This window comes from Delphinus delphis, chromosome 12 (assembly GCF_949987515.2).
Source record: "Delphinus delphis chromosome 12, mDelDel1.2, whole genome shotgun sequence".
In the NCBI taxonomy this organism is placed as follows: Eukaryota; Metazoa; Chordata; class Mammalia; order Artiodactyla; family Delphinidae; genus Delphinus; species Delphinus delphis.
Genome location: NC_082694.2, coordinates 89,043,679 through 89,063,309, shown reverse-complemented (window position 1 = coordinate 89,063,309; position 19,631 = coordinate 89,043,679). Strand labels below are relative to the sequence as shown.

Sequence of the window (19,631 nt, the reverse complement as noted above, 5' to 3'; positions counted from 1 at the left end):
CTCCTTTCTTTCTGGAAGATTCTGCAACCACCAGACAAACACCCCCATGGCTATTATTGCTATAGGGATGTGTTGATAAAGGCCGAGGGGCCTTGGACACCACAACAATTTTGTACCCAAATAATCCATTTTTTAAAAACAGAACACATTTTTATCTAACACAAAATTCCCCTTTTTTTCTTTTGTCTTTGAACTAACATTTCCATTCTAATTTGTCTGATGGTTTTCTTCTAAATGTAGGATACTTTACGATTAAAGTATTTTATTTTCTCCTTTTACATAGTCCTTTACTTTTACGTATTCTCTCTAGGCTTTTTATTCTTGTATTTTCTAAATGTTACCTAGTCACGTACTTATTTTATACATTTACATACGTGATCACATATGTATATATTTACTACTCATATGTGATTTTCACAAGGACTAGTTACCAATCATTTGTCTCTCATTTCCCCATTGCTGGAAACATTTCTGGGACACACTGGTTCCTATTGATACTGGTCCCTTTGACTTAGAGGCACCTGCGTGACTCAAAAGTCATGCTCAAAAGTAGTCTGAAGGGCTTCCCTGATGGCGCAGTGGTTGGGAGTCCGCCTGCCGATGCAGGGGACACGGGTTCGTGCCCCGGTCCGGGAGGATCCCACATGCCGCAGAGCGGCTGGGACCGTGAGCCATGGCCGCTGAGCCTGCGCGTCCGGAGCCTGTGCTCCGCAGTGGGAGAGGCCACTGTAAGTAGGCTGTAAAATCAGAATGTCGTTAGACACAACTTCGCCTCATCAGATGCACTTTATATTTGCGTCAAAATATATTTTGACCAATAGAATGAAACTGCAGATCAGTCTGTTTATGGAAAACATTCCCATTTACCTTAATTGGCCGAGTCCATGCTCACTGTCAAATCCCTGAACCAAGTGAGACTTGTTGATACTTTCTCTCAGAAAAAGCTTGACTTATTTTTGATTCAAACAAATGTATTAATACAACCATCTCACTTCTGAATTTAGGACATTTCAGCAAGTTCCAAAGATTCCACTTTCTAGCACAATCTTTGTCCTAAAGGTAAATACAGGTGACAGGAAAGGGCATCCTGCCCAGGTGGTTGTAGGAGTTTTGACGGGAGCATGTTCAGCACGGCAGGGTTTCAGGTGTGACTCTGTCTGGAGCCCCAGGGAGGTGCCCATGGTGAGCTCCCGAGTGAGATGCAGCCTTCAGAGGAAAAGCAGGGAAACTGGGCAGCGAAGGTGGGAGACACACGGACGGGCAGGACGCCCCAGGTTCAGGTGCTGAGGAGGGAGGGCACGTGCATGCGGGCTTTGGGAGTCAGCTCCCTCGAGACCACCTGCGCCCTTACAGCCCGGGGAGCATCTCAGCACCACGGGGGCGTGTGGTCCCCACTGGACAGAAGGCTTCACCCTCTGCAATCACCCCAGGGCGCCGGCTCCACTGTGTCCCTGGGGACAGTTCACTGCATCGGCCCTGCTGCTTCGTCCCTCCTCGACTCAAACACGGAGCCCCGCTGTCTCCACAGAGACCACCCTAGGTGGGGAGCCGCCAACACAGCCCTGGCCAGATGGCTGCCCCCCGCCTACGAAGACGGCATCAGCGAACCCAGAGGCTGGAACCCACACTTCCTGTACAACGGGTTCCCCCTGCCCCCGGTGAGTGCCGCTGAAACCGGGCTGGAACTGGTTTCCCAGAACGGAGCGAACCTCCCCTCACCTTGGAGGGAGCCAGGCTTTGATGAGACCTCGCTCAGTCGGGCCGGCCCCTGGGCGGGCGCTTATACGATGGGCCTCCCTGCCCCTGTGGGGTGGAGAAGGGCTCCTCCCCTTACGGCTCGGACACTTGGCTCTGACAGATGAGAGCCACTCAGCCAGCGAGTGGAGCAACACAGAGTCAACCTTCATCCAGCTTTGGACTCTTTACAAATAGGTACAAGACTAGACACGTTCAGAGACACTTATAATTGGTTAATTCACTCATTTAAGTGGCAAAGATGATAACTGCTACCTACTCCCAGAGGCAAATCCTTTGCCAAACAAACTCATACCTGATCTACTGAGCACTCGGGTCCAAAAATGCATCATTTGTCCCCAATTCGACTGCTTGCTTCAGTGAATAAACCGGGGGTCAGCCACCCACATTCCTCAGCTTATCCCCCCTCCCGGAGCCAGCAAGGCTGCGTCTCTCTGCGCCTCTTCTCTGAAGTTACATCTCTCCTGAGTCAAGGAAGGTCTCAGAGTCTAAGGACCCATGTGGTTAGATCTGACCCCCTGGGAATCCAGGCTCACCCCCATCTCGAGGTCTTTAAAGTGACCATGTCTGCCAAGTCCCCTTTGCCATGTGATGTATTCACAGGCTCCAGGGATGGGGGAATGGACAGCTGCAGGGGCCATTACCCTGCCTACCAGTCCCCCTCTGACCCCAGAAGTCAACTGCATTCCACACGCAAACTGCATGTACCCCCATCCCAAGGCCCCCCAAAGTCTCAGCCCGCCACAGCATCAACTCAAAATCCCAAACCTGATCTAAATCTCACCATTTTCAGACCCCCAAATCTCATCCTTTGAATAATCTGAATCGGGGATGGGGAAGCTCTGGATGTGACCCCTCCGGGGGCAAAACTCCCCTCTTTTGGGGCCTATGAAACCAGAAAGCAAGCCTGCCCCCAAAATGCAATGGTGGGACGGGCACGGGATAACAGCTGAGCTGTAGACGTCCTGGTTCAGAAACAAAAAAGTGGAAAGGAGAAAGTCACCGATCCCAAACAACTCTGACTCAGGCCAGGCAAAGGCCACCGGGCCTCAAGGCCTGCGAACAAGCCTCGGGCTCAGGGCTCTGCCCCTCTAGGCCCAGCATTAAATGGCACTAATCGCTAGATGACTCAGTGTAACCCCCACGACAGTCCCCAGAGGTCAGCATTTTTATGTTTATTTACAAGTGAGGAAACTACGACTCGGCCCTAAATCACCACCCGTGCACATCGGGGAGGAGAGCCAGGGGGCCCCCAGGGACCCCAGCCTGCCCCAGGAGCGCCAGTGTCCTGTGAATGAGCGCGGAGCCCTGAGCCCCCGGGCTAACCGCACCCCAGGGGTCTGCTTCCCCCCGCCCCGCAGGACGGCCTCCCACACGTGACAGCTGGTCTGTCCGCCCAGGTCCGGGAGGTGAGCAGGCAGGTCATCCACGTTTCCAACGAGGCTGTGACGGAGGACGCCCAGTACTCTGACCTGCTGATGGCGTGGGGCCAGTACACTGACCACGACCTGGCCTTCACGCCACAGAGCGCCAGCCACGCTGCCTTCGGGGGCGGGGCCGACTGCCAGCAGACCTGTGAGAACCGAAGCCCGTGTTTCCCCATACAGGTAGAAGTTTTAAACTTCCTCATTTTTACTATGAAACTAAGAGGTGCTGTCTTCAGAACTCAGACACAAGTCACTTCCGGTCCTGTCCCCAGGGGGCAACAGCCATTATGAGTTTCCTGTGTTTCCTGCCAGACGTTGTCTGCACATATATGTGTATAAGATTACGTGTGTGTGTGCTTACACCTTACAGTTTTTGTGTCCTACTGTGCACACGTCCTGAACCTGGTATGGGTCACCTGGCAATAGTTCTTACACTCCTCTCTGTCTCATTAAAAGGACAGAGGCTGGGTTTCATGACCCTCCCTATCCCACCGCGTTTGCATTTTGACCTGTTTAACCCGATTTCCTTACTGATGAGCACTGGAGTCGCCTCCAGTTTTGCTGCTGTTCCGCTGCCGCAAACAGCGAAGCAGAGAACGCGCTCTGACCTGAATCTCGGCCGCATGCGCGTGCCTAACAGACAAGCCACTGGGGATACAACCGCTAGATTCAGAGCAGACGCCGTGAACTTCCGACAGAGATTTTGCAGAACTGTTGTCTGTTAATATTGCTCTGGTTTTCCCTCCGACCTGCAACGTAAGAGACATACAGGCAGAGTTTTTAATTACTTCTCCTAAGAAAATATCTCCGAGGCTGGCAAGGGGCATTTTCCACCTAGGAGCAGAGACTGCTTGGGGCTGGGGTCTTCACTCACGTTTGTTCCAGAAACCTTGGCCGAGCAGCCAGGATTCCGCATGTGGCGCCCTGAGCTAGGAAGGCCGGACAGGACGGAGGAGGGGCTTCCTGGTGGGCCAAGGAGAGCCAGCAGGCGGGGTACCCCTGGCGTCCGCAGAGGTGGCCCCAGGCGAGGCAGAACACACCAAAAGGAAGACCTGGGGGGCCGGGGGAAGTGGGCGCCACCACACGGCCGCATGAGTCAGAGCAAAGGCAATTCCGACCAGTCTAATCGCCCAGACCCCGGGAGGAGAAGGGCTGCCCGCGGAAGAGCGGACGGGACCCCTGGGGCGCTGGAGGGAGGTGGGCGGCCCGGGGCGCCTAGCGTCTCTGAGGAGGGGGCCCAGGACCCCAGCTGACCCGCCGTGCCCTTCCCGCAGCTCCAGGCCAACGCCTCGCCGGCCGCGGGCGCCACCTGTCTGCCCTTTTACCGCTCGTCACCCACCTGCGGCTCCGGGACCCAAGGCGCCTTCTTCGGCAACGTGTCCTGGGCGAACCCGCGCCAGCAGATGAACGGGCTGACCTCGTTCCTGGACGCGTCCACCGTGTACGGCAGCTCCCCGGCCTCCGAGCAGCGGCTGCGGAACTGGACCAGCGCCGAGGGGCTGCTGCTCGTCAACGCGCGCTACCGGGACGCCGGCCGCGCCTTCCTGCCCTTCGCGCCGCCGCCCGCGCCCCCGGCCTGCGCGTCCCGGCCCGGCGCCCCCGGGGCCCGCGCGCCCTGCTTCCTGGCCGGGGACGGCCGCGCCAGCGAGGTCCCCGCCCTGGCGGCCCTGCACACGCTGTGGCTGCGCGAGCACAACCGCCTGGCCGCCGCGCTCAAGGCCCTCAATGCGCACTGGAGCGCGGACACCGCCTACCAGGAGGCGCGCAAGGTGGTGGGCGCCCTGCACCAGGTGCGTGCAGGGGCCTCACGGGCGCCCCGCGAGGGTGGGTGCGGCGGTCTGGTGGGCCCCCCGCCTGGGCGCTCAGAGCCTTGTGGGTGGACGCCCTGCGTCGAGATTAACCTTGCTCCCGTCTGAAGCCCTGGGTCCCTGGCGGTCCCGTGGGAGCTGCTCGTCTGCTCAGGGGCTGGCGGCGATTATCCCACCAGGAGGCTGACCGCAGTAGTAACAGGCAGGGCTCCTCCGGCCTTCCCCGGATATCCAGACCGTTCTAAGCGCTCTGAGGGTTCTAACTCATGTAGTCCTCATGGCGACCCTTTCAGATGGGTGTCCACCAGTGATTTTGGTATTTTGGAGAGAATGAAAAGAAACACAATCTGTATGAGATCTGCAAATTAGCACGTTAAAGTAAGGATTTATTATGATATTTTTCATCTTGACTCAGAGGATACTGGGTGGAATATCAAGTTGGCCAATTATAATGGAGTGAAGTTGGAAAAATTCCTTACGTCCATCAAATAACCTTACTAAGTCCGCTGGTCTCACAGGGCTGTTATGAAGGTGGAGTGCCTTGTTTTAAACCAGTGGTTGCTAGTCATGTGTCTCTGATCTGGGCGCTACAGCAGGCCCTTGAGTGCATCCCTGTATCCCCTCAGTGACCCTGTAAGTCCTGTTTTACAAAGGAGGAAGTTGGGTCTTGTCCAAGTTCTCACAGGGACCACATGATGGGATGGGCCATCCCCAGGCACTGCCTGTCCCTTGCCTACCTTTGGTCCACTGTGGCCCAGACACCCAGGAGTTAGAGCAGAGGCTACAGAGCCCTGCTGTGCCCGGCGCCCCCCCATAGATGTTGGTGGGTTAGGGGACTCGGACGTGGTCCAGGAGAAGCTGGGCAGCAGTCGGGGCTTGTGATTCCTCCGCCGAGGAAGGACGTCAGTGTTTTAATACCAGGGTGCTTTGGGTGAGCCCCGGCCCTGGACGAGTGGGCTTGTGGAGTGTGTGTGTGTGTGTGTGTCTGTGCACGCGTGTTTGCACGGCGTGGTGCGTAGACGGGTAGACTATAAACCGGGCATCTGACACACAGTCTGCCTGCTGCCCGGATGAACACTGCAGCTCAGTGTAAACCAGCTGACAGATGTGAACACACAGGATTGATAAATAAAGAAGGAAAGAAAGGCACAGGGATCTGTGAAGGGGGGTTTGAGTGCAGCGTGGCCAGGAGTCTTGCGATGGTTTTCAGTAACAGTCAAGGACCTCATCCGTCAGCCCTCACCGGGCCCCCTTGAACAGAGCGGGCTGGCCAGTCAGGAAGCGTTAGGATGATGTCCCCACTTCCGAGCCATCCTTCCCCCTCAGCAGGCTCACTGGTGAAATAAGTCCCGGGACCATGCCTCTTTCCGGCTTGCCGTCACCACCCACCTATGCTTTGTTTTGGTTCCCTCTGTGCCGCTCCCCCGAATGTAAGCTCCAGGGAGACAGAGATTCCCTATTGTTTAATGGCTTCCGGGCACCTGGACCCAGCCTGGCTCTAAGAGGTGCTTCACAATGTGAATTCAGGAGCGAAGACCAGGTCCCAGGGACAATCCCGGGAGTCCTGCCCTGCTGTCTCCCCGAGAGCCGGGATGTCCCTTTAACTTTCTTTAAACGCACAAGAGCTCAGTCGGCGCCGGGGCCTGGGCTGAGTGGCTGGATCTCAGATCCACGTGGACCCTCCCGGAGAAAAGGCTCCATGACCACTGTGTGCCCCTGCAGCAGGGAAGGCGGGGTGGTTATCTGGGTGCACGCGGCCCTAGACTCGTACGTTAGAGGTGCTTGCATTCGAGAATTCTGAGAACCCCTGCTGGCCTGGAAATAGCGTCATGGGGCTCCTGTGCTTCTCAAATAGTGAGATAATAAGTGCGGCCGCGGCCCTGAGAAGCTGCAGGGAGGGGCAGGGAGGAGTGCTTCGCTGGACCGTGACTGTCCCAGCGCACGCGGCGGGTGAGGAACCGCCACGAGGGTTTCAGCATCGTCCTGGCAATTCCAAAGGAGGGTTAGAGCCCTGCCGATCAGAGGGAAGCAGTGCTGCAGCCCTCACCCTGGGGAGAGATCCAGGCTTTTTGGCAAAATCGCCTCCAGTTACATTTCAGATCAGATGGCGAGAGACTGGTGATGGGGGCTGTGCTCCAAGGTCGAGCAGGGACGATGTGTGGGGTGGACTGCAGGGCGCCCTCCGCTCTCTGAAGCAGCTGCTTTGGGGGTGAGGGGAGCCTTGCCAGCCTGTGACAGCAGGCTCTGCGTCCTCCGGGATCACAAGTGGAGCCTGAGTTAGGGAGCGGGGGAGGGGCCACCACTAAACAGTTTCCACTTGAGCGTGAAGCTGTCTCGCCTCCCTGGCGGAGAAGAGAGAGGATCTCCCATCTTCTGGGGGCAGAAGGGATCAGAGCCGAGCGCTGGTGGGAGTGGAAGTCGCTGCCGTGTCCCCTCGCGGGGTGGGGAGAAGGCACGGCTGCAGCCCCGACCGGTGGTGGGAAAAGCTGCAGCATCTGAGGTGGTGGCGGCTTCTGTGTGATCACGTCCTAACTCTGCCCGAATGCCAGTCGGGCACGTGCCAGGCCCCCGCTCCAGTCAGCCCGGGTCTCGGCGGGGACGGCACGCAGCGGTGCGAGGGGCTCCGTGGGCCCTTCACCTGGAGGCCGCGGCCTCCGCTGGCCTGGGAAGTACCGGCTTGTGCACTTAGAAGACACACTCCGTCGTTTGGAAGGGATGGCCCACAAGGGCGCAGATGCTCTGTTGTCACCTTCATGTTGTTTCTGAGAATGGTACACGTTCCCTTCCTACACTTATAAGCTGAAATGTAAGACCTTTCCCTCTAGGACAGAATCTTTCCTACTGGTTTATATTCCTCATTTAGATGTGGCTTATGGGCCCAAATATTCTCTTAAATACCAGACAATTCAGAAGGGAAAAAAGGAATACCACAGGGATGTCAGCCCCTGCTTACATTTTAATTCGTGGAAGCCATTCCGACCGTATATGAGCTTTAGGTTGTGTATCATGTCCTTTAAACCTGGGGACAGGTGGTTATCCGTGCATGGATGTATACACTATACACTATATATGCATCTTCTCCGTATACTGTCTCTATATGATACCATATGTCTGCTGCGTGTAAAGCCATGCAGTATCTAATATATCCATGTGCTCTATAGAATGTCTATAGATAATACCATGTGTCTAACCCATATAAACCCATGTGTATTGTTTATTCTCACAAAAACTCAAAGGAAGAGGTTTTTCCAGCAGAGGAAACAGGTTCAGAGAGGTCAGCCTCCCAGAGTCACGTAGCTGAGAAGGGGGGGATATGGGGTTGCAACTCACCTTGGTCCAAATCTTCAGCCTCTGATGCCCAGACCCAGCGAAGGGACTAGATTTCTGAGTTTTGCTTTAGGTCCTGGTGTTAACGGGGGGCTCGTGGGTGAAGTGGGAGTGAAGGGGGCTGATTGCTGGACAGAAACCTTGTCATGTTTCTGGAAGAGTGCAGGGGGGCAGCAGCCTCCTTGGTTCGTCTTCACGCACTGAGGGTCCCCCTCACTTTCCGTGGCCTGGCCTGGTCTGGAGGGTGTCTGGGGACATCTGACGTTCCCTGTACAACCCCGTAGAAGCTGAGAGCTCAGGACTTTCTTTGGAATAGGGGGTGTTCCTGTACCTGCTCCCCTGCTTCCCTGTGCCCCCAGGTGACAAGACCCCCAGTGACAGCTCTGGAGATGCAACGGCCCCCAGGCCTGTGCGGGAAGAAGCCCCCCAACCCGGCATCGCTCTGACTGTGAGCCCGCATCCAGCCAGGGGCTCCACTGCCCCGGCTCCCACCCACTCTCCTTTCTCCACAGATCATCACCCTGCGGGATTACGTCCCCAAAATCCTGGGCCCCGAGGCCTTCGGGCAGCACGTGGGCCCCTACAGGGGATACGACCCCGCCGTGGACCCTACGGTGTCCAACGTGTTCTCCACGGCCGCCTTCCGCTTTGGACACGCCACAGTGCACCCGCTGGTGCGGCGGCTGGACGCCCGCTTCCAGGAGCGCCTGGGGCTCCTGCCGCTGCGGGATGCCTTCTTCCGGCCCTGGCGGCTCCTTGAGGAAGGTGCGCATCCCTGGGCCACGCTTGGGAGGGGGAGCCAGGTGTGCGGTCACCTGCCCGCTGGCCGGAGGTGCTCGGGTCAGCAGCGGGCATGGAGAATATAAATGCATCCACAGAGGTTTGAAAAGTGATCCTGTTCATCAGACGCTTTCCCTGGGGTTTCTGAGTCTCCAGAACTCCCAGGGACGGCCCCGGGCTCCCTCAGCCAGGCTGGGGCTTGTTCACTGGTCTAGGCTTTAGACCCAGCAAACACCTCCTTCAACTGTGACGTTTCTGCTGCTGAAAAACAAGCACAAAACCTCCGCCCCTGAGGCTCCATCCTGGTTTCCTTCAGACACACGTCACGGTCTGGCCCGTTGGGGCTCTGACGGGGCGAATCCACCACGAGGCAGCACCCTAAGGGCCCAGGAAACTTGGGAAGCCCTGGAGGTGAATTCCTGAGATAATGGGAGGCTTTTGTTCAGAACCAGCATAGTTTACGATCTGTTCTGTTTCCCCGAGGCTCACCTGAGAAAGTGCATCCCTCCTCTGTGCTGTTTCCAGGTGGTGTGGACCCCATCATGAGGGGCCTGCTGGCGACACCAGCCAAGCTACAGGTGCAAGACCAGCTGATGAACGAGGAGCTGACAGAGAGGCTCTTTGTGCTGTCGGACTCGGGGACCCTGGACCTGGCATCCATCAACCTTCAGAGGGGCCGGGACCACGGCCTGCCAGGTGGGCCCTCCCGGTTCCTTTCCTGCGGGAGCTGCCGGATGAGCTGCTGTTCTAATGTATCTCGGACCTACTGCCAACGTCTGAGAAACGGCTTTGAAAGCCTCTGTACCCTCGCATTCTAACTGGAAATAAGGGATCCTCTCCTCTAGTTCTGTTTAGTCAGAGCGCAAGCCCCCACCCCCAGATTTCTGTGTCCCGCTGCCTCAGCGCCCTGCGGGGAGCTGGCCCGGGCACAATGTGTTTCCTTGTGTCCATGCGTTCATGCGGCACTTCCGTCGGGGGTCTGCTGTGTCTGAGGCCCCGGGCATAAAACGAGACCCAGTCTTGCCAAAAGGGCCGCGGGCGGCAGAGCACATAACCAGAGAGGAAATGACGGGGAGCCTTGGCGAGCTTCTGGTCAGACCCAGATGGCGTGTAAGGCGAGGGTTCACGCGCCATGAGGAGGGTTGGAGGTCTGGAGGAGGCGGGCCCCGAGAGCAGTGGGACGCGGAGGGAGAGGATGGGGGACCAGCGGTCCAACAAGCCAGAGACCAGGAGGGAGCTGCAGCCCAGAGTCACACAGACGTGGTCCTTTCCGTGGCTCTGCCTGTGTGTGTGTGTGTGTGTGTGTGTGTGTGCGCGTGTGTCTATGTCTGTGTGTGCGTGTCTGTATGTCTGTATGTCTGTGTGTCTGTGTGTGCGTCTGTATGTCTGTGCATCTGCATGTTTGTGTGTCTGTGTGTGTGTGTGGCTGTGCATGTATGTGTCTGTGTGCCTGTGTCTGTGTGTGTGTGTGGCTGTGCGTGTGTGTGCCTGTGTCTGTGCGTGTGTGTGCCTGTGTCTGTGCGTGTGTGTGTCTGTGTGCCTGTGTGTGTGCGAGTGTGTGGCTGTGCGTGTGTGTGGCTGTGCGTGTGTGTGCCTGTGTGGAAGGAGGGGTGCTGGCGCCTGTGCTCCGGCCGCTCCCGTGGGAACGTGGATGCGGCAGGTGAGCGCTGGCCTCACCGCTCAGCAGAGACGAGAAGTGGGTAACAGTGTGGCCCACTCGGGTGTGCAGGGTTCAGCCTGGTCCCCACGCATGCTGCCTGGCTGGTTTGTGAGCAAACTCTCCACAAGGCCCTGCTGCCCGTGCTGGAATATTCCGACAGGGAGGTCTGCAGGCCGTGGGGCGGCAAGGTGGATTTGAGGCAGGGACCCTGTGGCCAGAGCCCCAGGTGTCGATGGCCCACAGCTGGCGGGGCGGGTGGGGAACGTCCGGATCCCGAGTAGGGCGGCCTCGGCCTTCTCCCCGCACAGGTTACAATGAGTGGCGGGAATTCTGCGGCTTGTCCAGGCTGGAGACCCGGGCCGACCTGAGAGCCGCCACCAGCCACGGGAGCGTGGCCGACAAGATCCTGGACCTGTACGGGCACCCGGCTAACGTGGACGTGTGGCTCGGGGGCTTAGCCGAGAGAGTCCTCCCCGGGGCGCGGACCGGCCCGCTGTTTGCCTGCATCATCGGAAAGCAAATGAGGAACCTGAGGGACGGGGACCGGTAGGTGCCCGGGATAGGCGGGGACGCAGGGGCTGTTCGGTGCCGACGGCGTTCCCGCGCCGGAAGCGGGGCTTTATGTGGTGAGAGGAGCGCGCTGTGGCCTTTGGGTCAGCAGCTGTGGGCTTTGCCAGCGATGCAGCCTCTTGGGAGGACAGTGAGACAGTTTCCCAGAAGCTGAATTCCCCTGGCGATGGGGCCAGAGGAGAGCCTGCGGGGAGGGGGCCTCAGGGCACGTCCTGCAGGGCAGGCGCAGAGCCCTCCTGAAGGCTGGGCTCTGTCCTCGTCACTCTTGTCGTAGAGGCAGCTCTGCACCCAGGGAAAATCAGTGCGGCCGAGCGGGTTAACTGGGTCCCGAAATGGAAAGAACGGTCCTCCCGGCGCCATCCGGGCCGCTCTCCTTCCCTGGCCGCGCCCGGCCTCCGGTGCCGCATGGCGTGGGCACAGAGGGTGGGCAGGAGTGGTCGGCGTGGCAGGGACTGGGCTCTCACGTGTCCTCACGTCTGTCCTCCTGGAGGTTCTGGTGGGAGAATCAGGCGGTGTTCACGGAAGCCCAGAGGCAGGAGCTGGGCCGGCACTCTCTGTCCCGCGTCATCTGCGACAACACCGGCCTCTCCCACGTGCCACGCGATGCCTTCCGGGTCGGGACGTGGCCCCAGGAGTTCGAGTCGTGCGACAGCATCCCGGGGATGAACCTGGGCGCGTGGAGGGAGGCCCCGCCTCCAGGTAGCCGCGAACCGGGAGTGTCTCTCCTACAGGGTCAAGGACAGGGTCTCCCGGGGGTCACAGCTTCTGAGAGAAGCGGCTTCAAATCCCCTCGGGGGGAGGAAAGAGCCTCCCGTCCTGCTGGGTCCCAGGCGCGACCTCCTCGGCGGGGAAGGCGCAGGTCTGAGGCGAAGCCCCCCTCGGCCCCTCCTGGGGACCACACTGGCCTGCACCTGCCAGCAGAGCAACTGTGTCTCGGGTCCCAGCCTCGGGAGGGTCGGCCGACGGTGAGCTCCCCTGGGGTCAGAAGAGGAGAGGGGCTGAGATCCAGCCTGCCTTGTGCAGCGAGGACCGTGGCCGCCCTCAATTAAAGCGGTCTCGTCGTGGTGGGTGGGGAAGCCTGGTCACGGCTGAAACATGGGGAAGGGTTAGAGGCGTGACTTTGCCGCAGGGGGTCAGTGCTGAGAGGGGCCCGTGCTGTGTCCCACTGGAGGGAAGGAGATTGCTGCCGTGAGCCCCTTGGGAGGCCAATCGGGGGATGCAGCCCCAGAGGAGGGCGAAGAAAGGGGTCCGGCACTGACTGTATGTACCTGTCAACCTGGCCCAGAGGATGCCTGTGGCTTCCCGGACAAAGTGGAGGACGGGGACTTCCTGCTGTGTGAGGAGTCCGGAAGGCGTGTGCTGGTGTTTTCCTGTCGCCATGGATTCCAGCTCCACGGGCCGGAGGAAGTCGCCTGCACCCGCCGAGGATGGGATTCCCGGCCCCCGGTCTGTAAAGGTCAGTCGTTAGCAGGTGTCTTTTCGCGACTTGACCCTGGAGTCTGCATTTTTCAAATACAAGTTAAGAATAAATGTCCTTGAAAAATAAATAACCTTAAAAATTGTGAATCACTATACTGCACACCTGTAACTTATGTAATACCGTATAGCAACTCTCCTTCAATTTAAAGAAAAACTGGAAGGAAACCCCAAATGAAAACATACATAAATGTCATTCAACCAAAGGTGTCTCCAAGTATAATCATCTTCCAGGGACTCTCTGCGTGGAGATAAATTATCCCCTCCATGTGGCCCATGTTCCTAAGTCGATGTCTTTCTAGAAAATGAAGCACCCAGACGGTTGCCTCACGACACGCCCGCGGGGTGACCCGGGAAGGACGGGGGGAGGAAGAGGCTAGAGCTTCAGGGAGGCCTGTAGGAAGGGGCTCACAGAGCCAGTGCTCCAATGAAACACGAGTGTTTCCACAGGAGGCGTCAGTAGAGCAGGCCCCCCACCTGTGGTGGCCCGTTTCCAGGGAGACCTCACCCTCCTCCCTGCTCTGGGCCCCAGTCTGCCTACACCTGGGAGGACCCGGAACCGGGACCAGGCAAGCAGAAGCAGGAAGCCTCCCTCGTCCCCTGGGAGAAGCTCCCTCACGTTTCCCTCTAAGCTGCACGAGGAAGACCCTAGAGGAGCAGGAGACGGACTCATGCAAGAATCGGGCTGGTTTACAAGAAATGAAAACAAGGCCCAACTTGTTCAGTTCTACAGTTTCGATTTGGGAAGATGAAACAATTCCAGAGATGGAGGGCGGTCATAGCTGACGACCACATGGTGATCGTACTTAATGTGACCAAAAGGCACACTGACAAATAATTAAGATGGTACATTTCATGTTGTGTATGTTTCACCACAGTAACAAAGTTTTCACTTCAATTCTGGGGACTCCAAAACGGGTCCTGGAAAGTTACAGAGGCCACACCCGCCTCTAGACTCGGAAGAGTACAGGAAAAGCCCAGGAGAGGCGGAGCCCCAGGACCCTCAGGACTCAGCCCGGGGCACCAGGTTCAGGAAGGTCCCGGCCGCTCCCTCCAGGTGAGGGGGAAGGACAAGGAGGCAAAGAAGGAGGGGCTCCAGGGCGACGTCCAGGCCACCACTTGGAGGAGGGCGGATGGCACAGGGAGCTCATCGGGAAAGTGAGGGTTTGAGGGAATCTACGGCCAAAACCAGCACGCTGGGCCGAGAGCCCTGGTTAGACTGTAGGGCAGCCTTCACGCACCCAGGTCTGCACCAGGAGGACATGTGCTGCAGCCGAGCGGGCACCTCCCACATCTCCTTGGGGTTTGGGCGTGAACGACGGTGGACTTGAAGGAGAGGGGGCCGGGCCAGGCCGCACAGAGAGTCACGTTCCAGGAGCCTCCCGTGACAGGAGCCCGACCGTCCTGGACCGCGGTGGCGTCCGGACGCGCCTCTTCTGTCCGTCAACCGCCTCTTTTATTGCTGCCTATTCTTATGTTCTGTAGACGGTCCCGCAGGAGTAAAAGTAGGACAAATCTGGAAGCTTTTAGTGCTGTTTCCACTTAGCGCTGGTGCAGAATTAAAACATCCCTGTTACCCAGGGCTGTGGTCCTGGTGTCGGCAGGGCAAGGACACGAGCCCGGGGCGGGCGGTGGGGGTGGGTGAGAGCCCCGCGTGCTCCAGGTGTAAACGTCACATGTGTGCCTTCCGTCTTTACTGAAAAAACCCCTGGACCTTTTATGCTGCATCATGCTGGCTACTTGTTTTAGCTATTTATGACCCCAAAGCTCTATTCCTAGGGGTCTACAAGGTACAAATAATAAAGGAGAAAAGCTTAGAACCAGAGAGTAAAGGAGGGTCAGTGCCACGGGCTCACCTGCTGCCCCTGGTTACGCTCCGACGCCCAGCTCAGACTCTCCCCGAGGGAGGCCTTCTGCACCCTAGCGATGGTCCGAACGACGCCAGCATCGCTCTTCTACTCCCAACGTCCTCCCACCTCCCAGTCAGCTCCCCCACCTCCTGTCTTTTTCTAACGTAATTTTTCATACTAACAGCTAACTGCGCCCTGAAAGCATGTGCAAGGCACGTGTCAGCACATCACTAAGTAAAACGGCGACTTACAGAGCTGTGTGGGTAGCGAGAACCCACTTTCCAACAAGCAGTGGGTCCTATTTATTTCAACATTGATAAGCGTCCCATGGAGACAGGAGCTCCTTAAGCTCGGTCACGTGGGCACAGCGAGATAGGACCAGGGAGGAGGGTACTGACTCTGTTTATAGAACCCTGTGTTTTTGTGTGGACACATCGATAATTAGGGCAGAATATCTTTAGCGTAAGTGTATGACAGGAAGCAGGACGAGGGCTCGCTCCTTTACACAGATATTTTTCGCCTCATCTATGCTCTACTAGAAGTTTCTAAGCCAAGAATTGCGAGAAAAAATGGCTCTGGACGCAGCAGGGAGGGAACTTCACTGCCGCTGTGAATTGATGAGACGGAAGGGCTGCAGCCCGTCCTCAGCGCAATCGCTTACCTGCACGCCCATGGCTGCAGAAAGGGCAGCAAGAGCGTTTAACTGAACATCCAATCCACAAACTCTGAGGAGACTTGTTCTCTCTTCTCTGCTCAAATCCTGCTTAGCCCCCAAAATCATCACATTAAAAAACATAATTAGCAAATGAGTGTAATGAGTCTCTTTCGAGGGCTTTGAAGTCGTGAATCCAGAAGGATAAAAAGCAATGTGTCCGTGGCTTTTCACTCTGGTTACCGCCGAGAGGTTCTGTAATAAGTGAGCACAAATACATGTTCCTGCACCTACAGGGAGCGTGAGGCTTGCTGTCGGCACACATGTGCTTAGGGAAATGGAACACCGTGCAGATGTTTGTAGCTGGGCCCGGGGGTGTGGTCTTCAGCTCTCCTTGGGAGGTAACCCGTCCCGGTAGGAGCAGCCATGGCCACGGTGCAGACTGACGTGGGGATCTGGGGGCACACAGGCTTGAGACGGCCCTCACCACCCGTGTGGGGCTGCCACACGTTCTGGGTGGACTCCCCGGACCAGGAGACAGACCCTACAGTCCCCGCTCTGGCTTCTGATGGGAAGAACCTGACCGTGGAGTGAAAGGGGTTGAATTCTGTCCCCCCAGAGGTATGTTGAAGTCCTAGACCTCAGGACCTCAGATGTGGCCTTATTAGGAGTAGGGTCTTTGCAGGTGCAGTCCAATTCCAATGAGGCCATCAGGGTGGGCCCTGGTCCAGGAGGACTGGTGTCCCTCTAGGAGGAGGACAGGCACAGAGGGAAGACGGCCCCGTGAGGACGGAGGATGGGAGAGAGGCAGCCAGGCTGAGGAAGCCGAGACGGCCAGCAGCCCCGGGAGCCAGGAGAGGCCGGGAGCGATGCTTCCCTCCGAGTGTGCTCGGGGCCGCGTCTGCACTTCAGGCCTCCAGAGCCAGGAGAGGAGGAGCCTGCCTTGTTTTACGCACCTACCTGCAGTCCAGTGTCCAGGATGGAGTGAGGGGCTCGGCCGGCGGCAGAGGCTGAGCCCACGTTCACTTCATTCCCTCAGAACAAGGGCCACCTGCGAGGACACACGCGCGTGACGTTTGCTAACGTGATGTGGTTGGACAGCATGTATTCAGGACATATTTCTTCTTTTGACATTCTGCTGCTTCCTTCCTGAAATTGGCCAGAAAAGATAGCGTGTTATTTGGAAACAGGAACCTGGGGTCCGGTCGTGGTTATGGGTTCCGACAGAAGGAGACCGCGGGGGCCGCACATGCTCCTTGTCTGGGGGGACTCACCACACCCACCTGCTCTGTGGGCCTGGGTGTCAGGTCCCGGCTCCCGGCGGCACGGCCGGTGTTCTTCCAACGGTGGGTGGAGGCCCAGGCCCAGAGCCGGCTGTGTGGCTGGAAGCTGTCCGCTCGGGGTGGGCGGACTCGCTCCCACCGGCCCTCACCCGCCTCCTTCCCACCCACTCTCGAGTCCCGCCCGGGGTGGAGTCCTCCTCAGTGTGGAAAGCACCAGCGGCCTCCAGGGGAGCCACGTGCCCGCGTCTGAGCGAGGCTGCCAGCCTGTGTGGCCTGAACCTCCGGGGACCTGCCTCACCCTCGGGCCCTCGCAGCACCTGGCAGAATTTGAACGAACAGAACTGAGTCTGGATCGGCACCGGCACCAGAGGGATTGCGGGCTCAAGGCGGCCACTGGGGACGGGCCAGGAGAAGCAGTCAGGCCAGCGGGGCAGAGGGTGGCCACGGGCCGGGCTGTCTCCTGAGCGGCCGAAGGGCCGCTGTGAGCAGAAGTGGGGCGGGAGGGAAATGCCCGTGGGACATCAGGGGACGTTCTCTTTTCAAAGGTGCAGGGATCCAGGGGAGACGCGGCCCCGACATGGGGTGATGTCCCTCTGCCTCCTGGACACGGGACAGAGCTGGGGAGGGACCGGCCTCGTGGGGAAGGGAAGCAGGAGGCTGTCCCTGACCTCTCATCGTGTGTGCAGACATCAACGAGTGTGAAGACGTGATGGAACCCCCGTGCCACGCGTCCGCCCGGTGCAAGAACACCAAGGGCGGCTTCCAGTGCGAGTGCACCGACCCCTACGTGCTTGGCGAGGACGGCAGGACCTGCGTGGGTGAGACCACGGCCCTCGGGCATCCAGGCTGGGAGGGGGTGTCGACATACAGGCAGGGATGACCGAAGGGTCACCCTCCGGCCATGTGTGTCCGCGCTGCCGCGGCCTCTGATGCTGGGTGAGAGCAGGGAGCCAGCCGGTTCGTACTTGAGGCTAGATCGTGTCTGAGACACAGGACCACTGTGAAACCCTGGGTGGGGCGGGCTAGCTCCAGACCCTCAGCTAGTTTCACCCCCCCGTGAATTATCTCCGGGAGGGAAGCACGAAGTTTGATCCCCATGTGCAGAACAGAGAGGGTAAGTGGCTTGCTCAGGGTCACACAGCCACTCAGCTGCAAATCTAGGAATCATAACTTGGCTTCCAGCTCCTGTAAGAAAAATTATAAGAAAAGAATACCAAGAAATCTATTTCATAAGCGGTCATAAGAAAAATTATGCACTGGGACCTGTTACAATGGCAAGACATTTTATTAAAGCTCCTGCAGTAGGAAAAGGAGAGCTCAGTAAGAGCAGAGCTCAACTCCAAGTACAGCAAAGACAGCAGGGGAGGGACGCCCACGGGGCAGAGCGAGGAGGTCCGTGGAAGGAAAATTACCCAGAGGAACTTGGTTTCCAGGGTCAGGGATGCTCGGGCTGCGGCTGGGGGTGGGGCTGGGGTTTGGGAGGGTGCACTGGCCGCTGCCCTCAGCCGGGCAGGCTCACCGGCTGGCTCTGTCCTTGCTCCAGACTCCGGGAGGCTCCCGCGGGCGTCCATGGTCTCCATCGTGCTGGGTGCCGTGCTCATCTGTGGCCTGGCAGGCCTCACCTGGATGGTGGTTTGCAGGTGGTAAGTCCCCGCTTTTCAGCAGCTTCCACTCCTATGGGCCCGGCTGGAGATGCTGCTTCTTTATTTTTCTGGAACCAGTAGAGAGCACCGGCGTCCAAACCCACCTGTCTCCAGAGCTACTTTGTTCAGTGTTAGCCTTTCTGGCCCTTTCATTCTGCTCCAGATAATGAAAGTGGGGTGACCGTTCGTACACATTAGAGGGTATTGAACATCTGTGGGTAGAGATTCGGGGATATTGGATTCTTGGTCACATTAAATGATTGTATTGAAAGTCTCTTTCGCTAGGAATAAAGGTTCTTACAAAGGTTTCTCAGAGAAAAAAGGTCATCCCTGGATAAAAACCTTACTCTTCATTTCTCTCCCCTCCCTCAAGAGCAAACTCTGGGGAAACTGGGAAAGTGAAAGGTGAACTTTTATGTTAAAAACGGCACAGCTGTTGACTCTGGCGGCCGGATCTGCATGTTTCTGGGGGTGAGAGCCGAGCCAGGGCTCCGTCCCCACCCTTCGCTGCTGCTTCTCATCTGCCAGGTCTTAGGAATCAGACCCGGCACCGCTCGGTGTTCAAATGTGTGCAGTTAGTAGAGACCACGTGGAAGCCACTGTGGGCCAGCAGCAGACCCAGGCCCCGTCCTCTCTGGCCTCTGAGCTGGGTGACCTTCCGGACACCCTCGGGCCGCTTCCCCTCCGCTCAGCTGCAGAATCCCCGGTTCTGTGACTCAGGCGCAGCGCCGGCCCCGCGCCCATCCTCGCGTCACCCTGACCCTCTGCTCCCGGGTGGCCTTTGGTTCACGTCCCATCTTCCTGGTGAGCTCAACGCCTCACACCCCCTGTCTAGAGTTTCTAGAGACTCCTTGGCACGTTCAGAACCCCCAGCTGCTGGACCCCAAAGGGAACTTCCCCCCATGGAGTTGCTCATCTTACCGGAATGGGTTTCTAATAGAACCCTGGACCTCAGCGATCAGGTCTCAGGACTGACCTCACGCCTTGTGGTCAATAATTGAGTCTCATCAGTAATTGAGGGTCACGGCCTTTCCGTTTATTCCGAGGACCTGGAAGGGGGACCCCTGTGTCTGTGACCCCCGGTCCTACCCTGCCCCCTGCCAAGATGCAGTAGTAAAACCAGGTCCGTCTCTCCCCCAGGATGCTCTCTGCCGCCCAGACTTCAGATGACACAGGGCTGTGGCCTCCAGGTGAATGACAGTTAGGTGACACACTTGCTAATGGACTCACAGCTTCTAACTGCGCTAATATCTTTCATAGTTCAGATGCCGCGGAGAAATCATTTCTCCAAATCACAAGCTTGTAGAACAGCCACAAGTCACGTGTCAGATACACTGAGGAATTTTAGTCGCTGTCTTAGTCTTCCTCTCCATGGCGAGTACTCATTATGGGCTGACGGT

General features: G+C 57.8%; 1 protein-coding gene across 1 annotated transcript in view; it reads left to right on the top strand.

The window, feature by feature from the left end:
• Positions 1-18,333, top strand: part of TPO (thyroid peroxidase) — a 38,288-nt gene extending 19,955 nt beyond the window's left edge. Inside the window, exons 6-15 of the mRNA XM_060027645.1 lie at positions 1,529-1,658; positions 3,156-3,362; positions 4,457-4,972; positions 8,830-9,082; positions 9,623-9,793; positions 11,066-11,303; positions 11,818-12,026; positions 12,613-12,783; positions 17,275-17,406; positions 18,132-18,333. Of these exons, the coding sequence (XP_059883628.1) occupies positions 1,529-1,658; positions 3,156-3,362; positions 4,457-4,972; positions 8,830-9,082; positions 9,623-9,793; positions 11,066-11,303; positions 11,818-12,026; positions 12,613-12,783; positions 17,275-17,406; positions 18,132-18,235 (2,131 nt within the window). The 3' untranslated portion in view covers positions 18,236-18,333. The remainder of the gene's footprint in view (positions 1-1,528; positions 1,659-3,155; positions 3,363-4,456; positions 4,973-8,829; positions 9,083-9,622; positions 9,794-11,065; positions 11,304-11,817; positions 12,027-12,612; positions 12,784-17,274; positions 17,407-18,131) is intronic.
• The last annotated feature ends 1,298 nt before the right edge of the window (positions 18,334-19,631 follow it).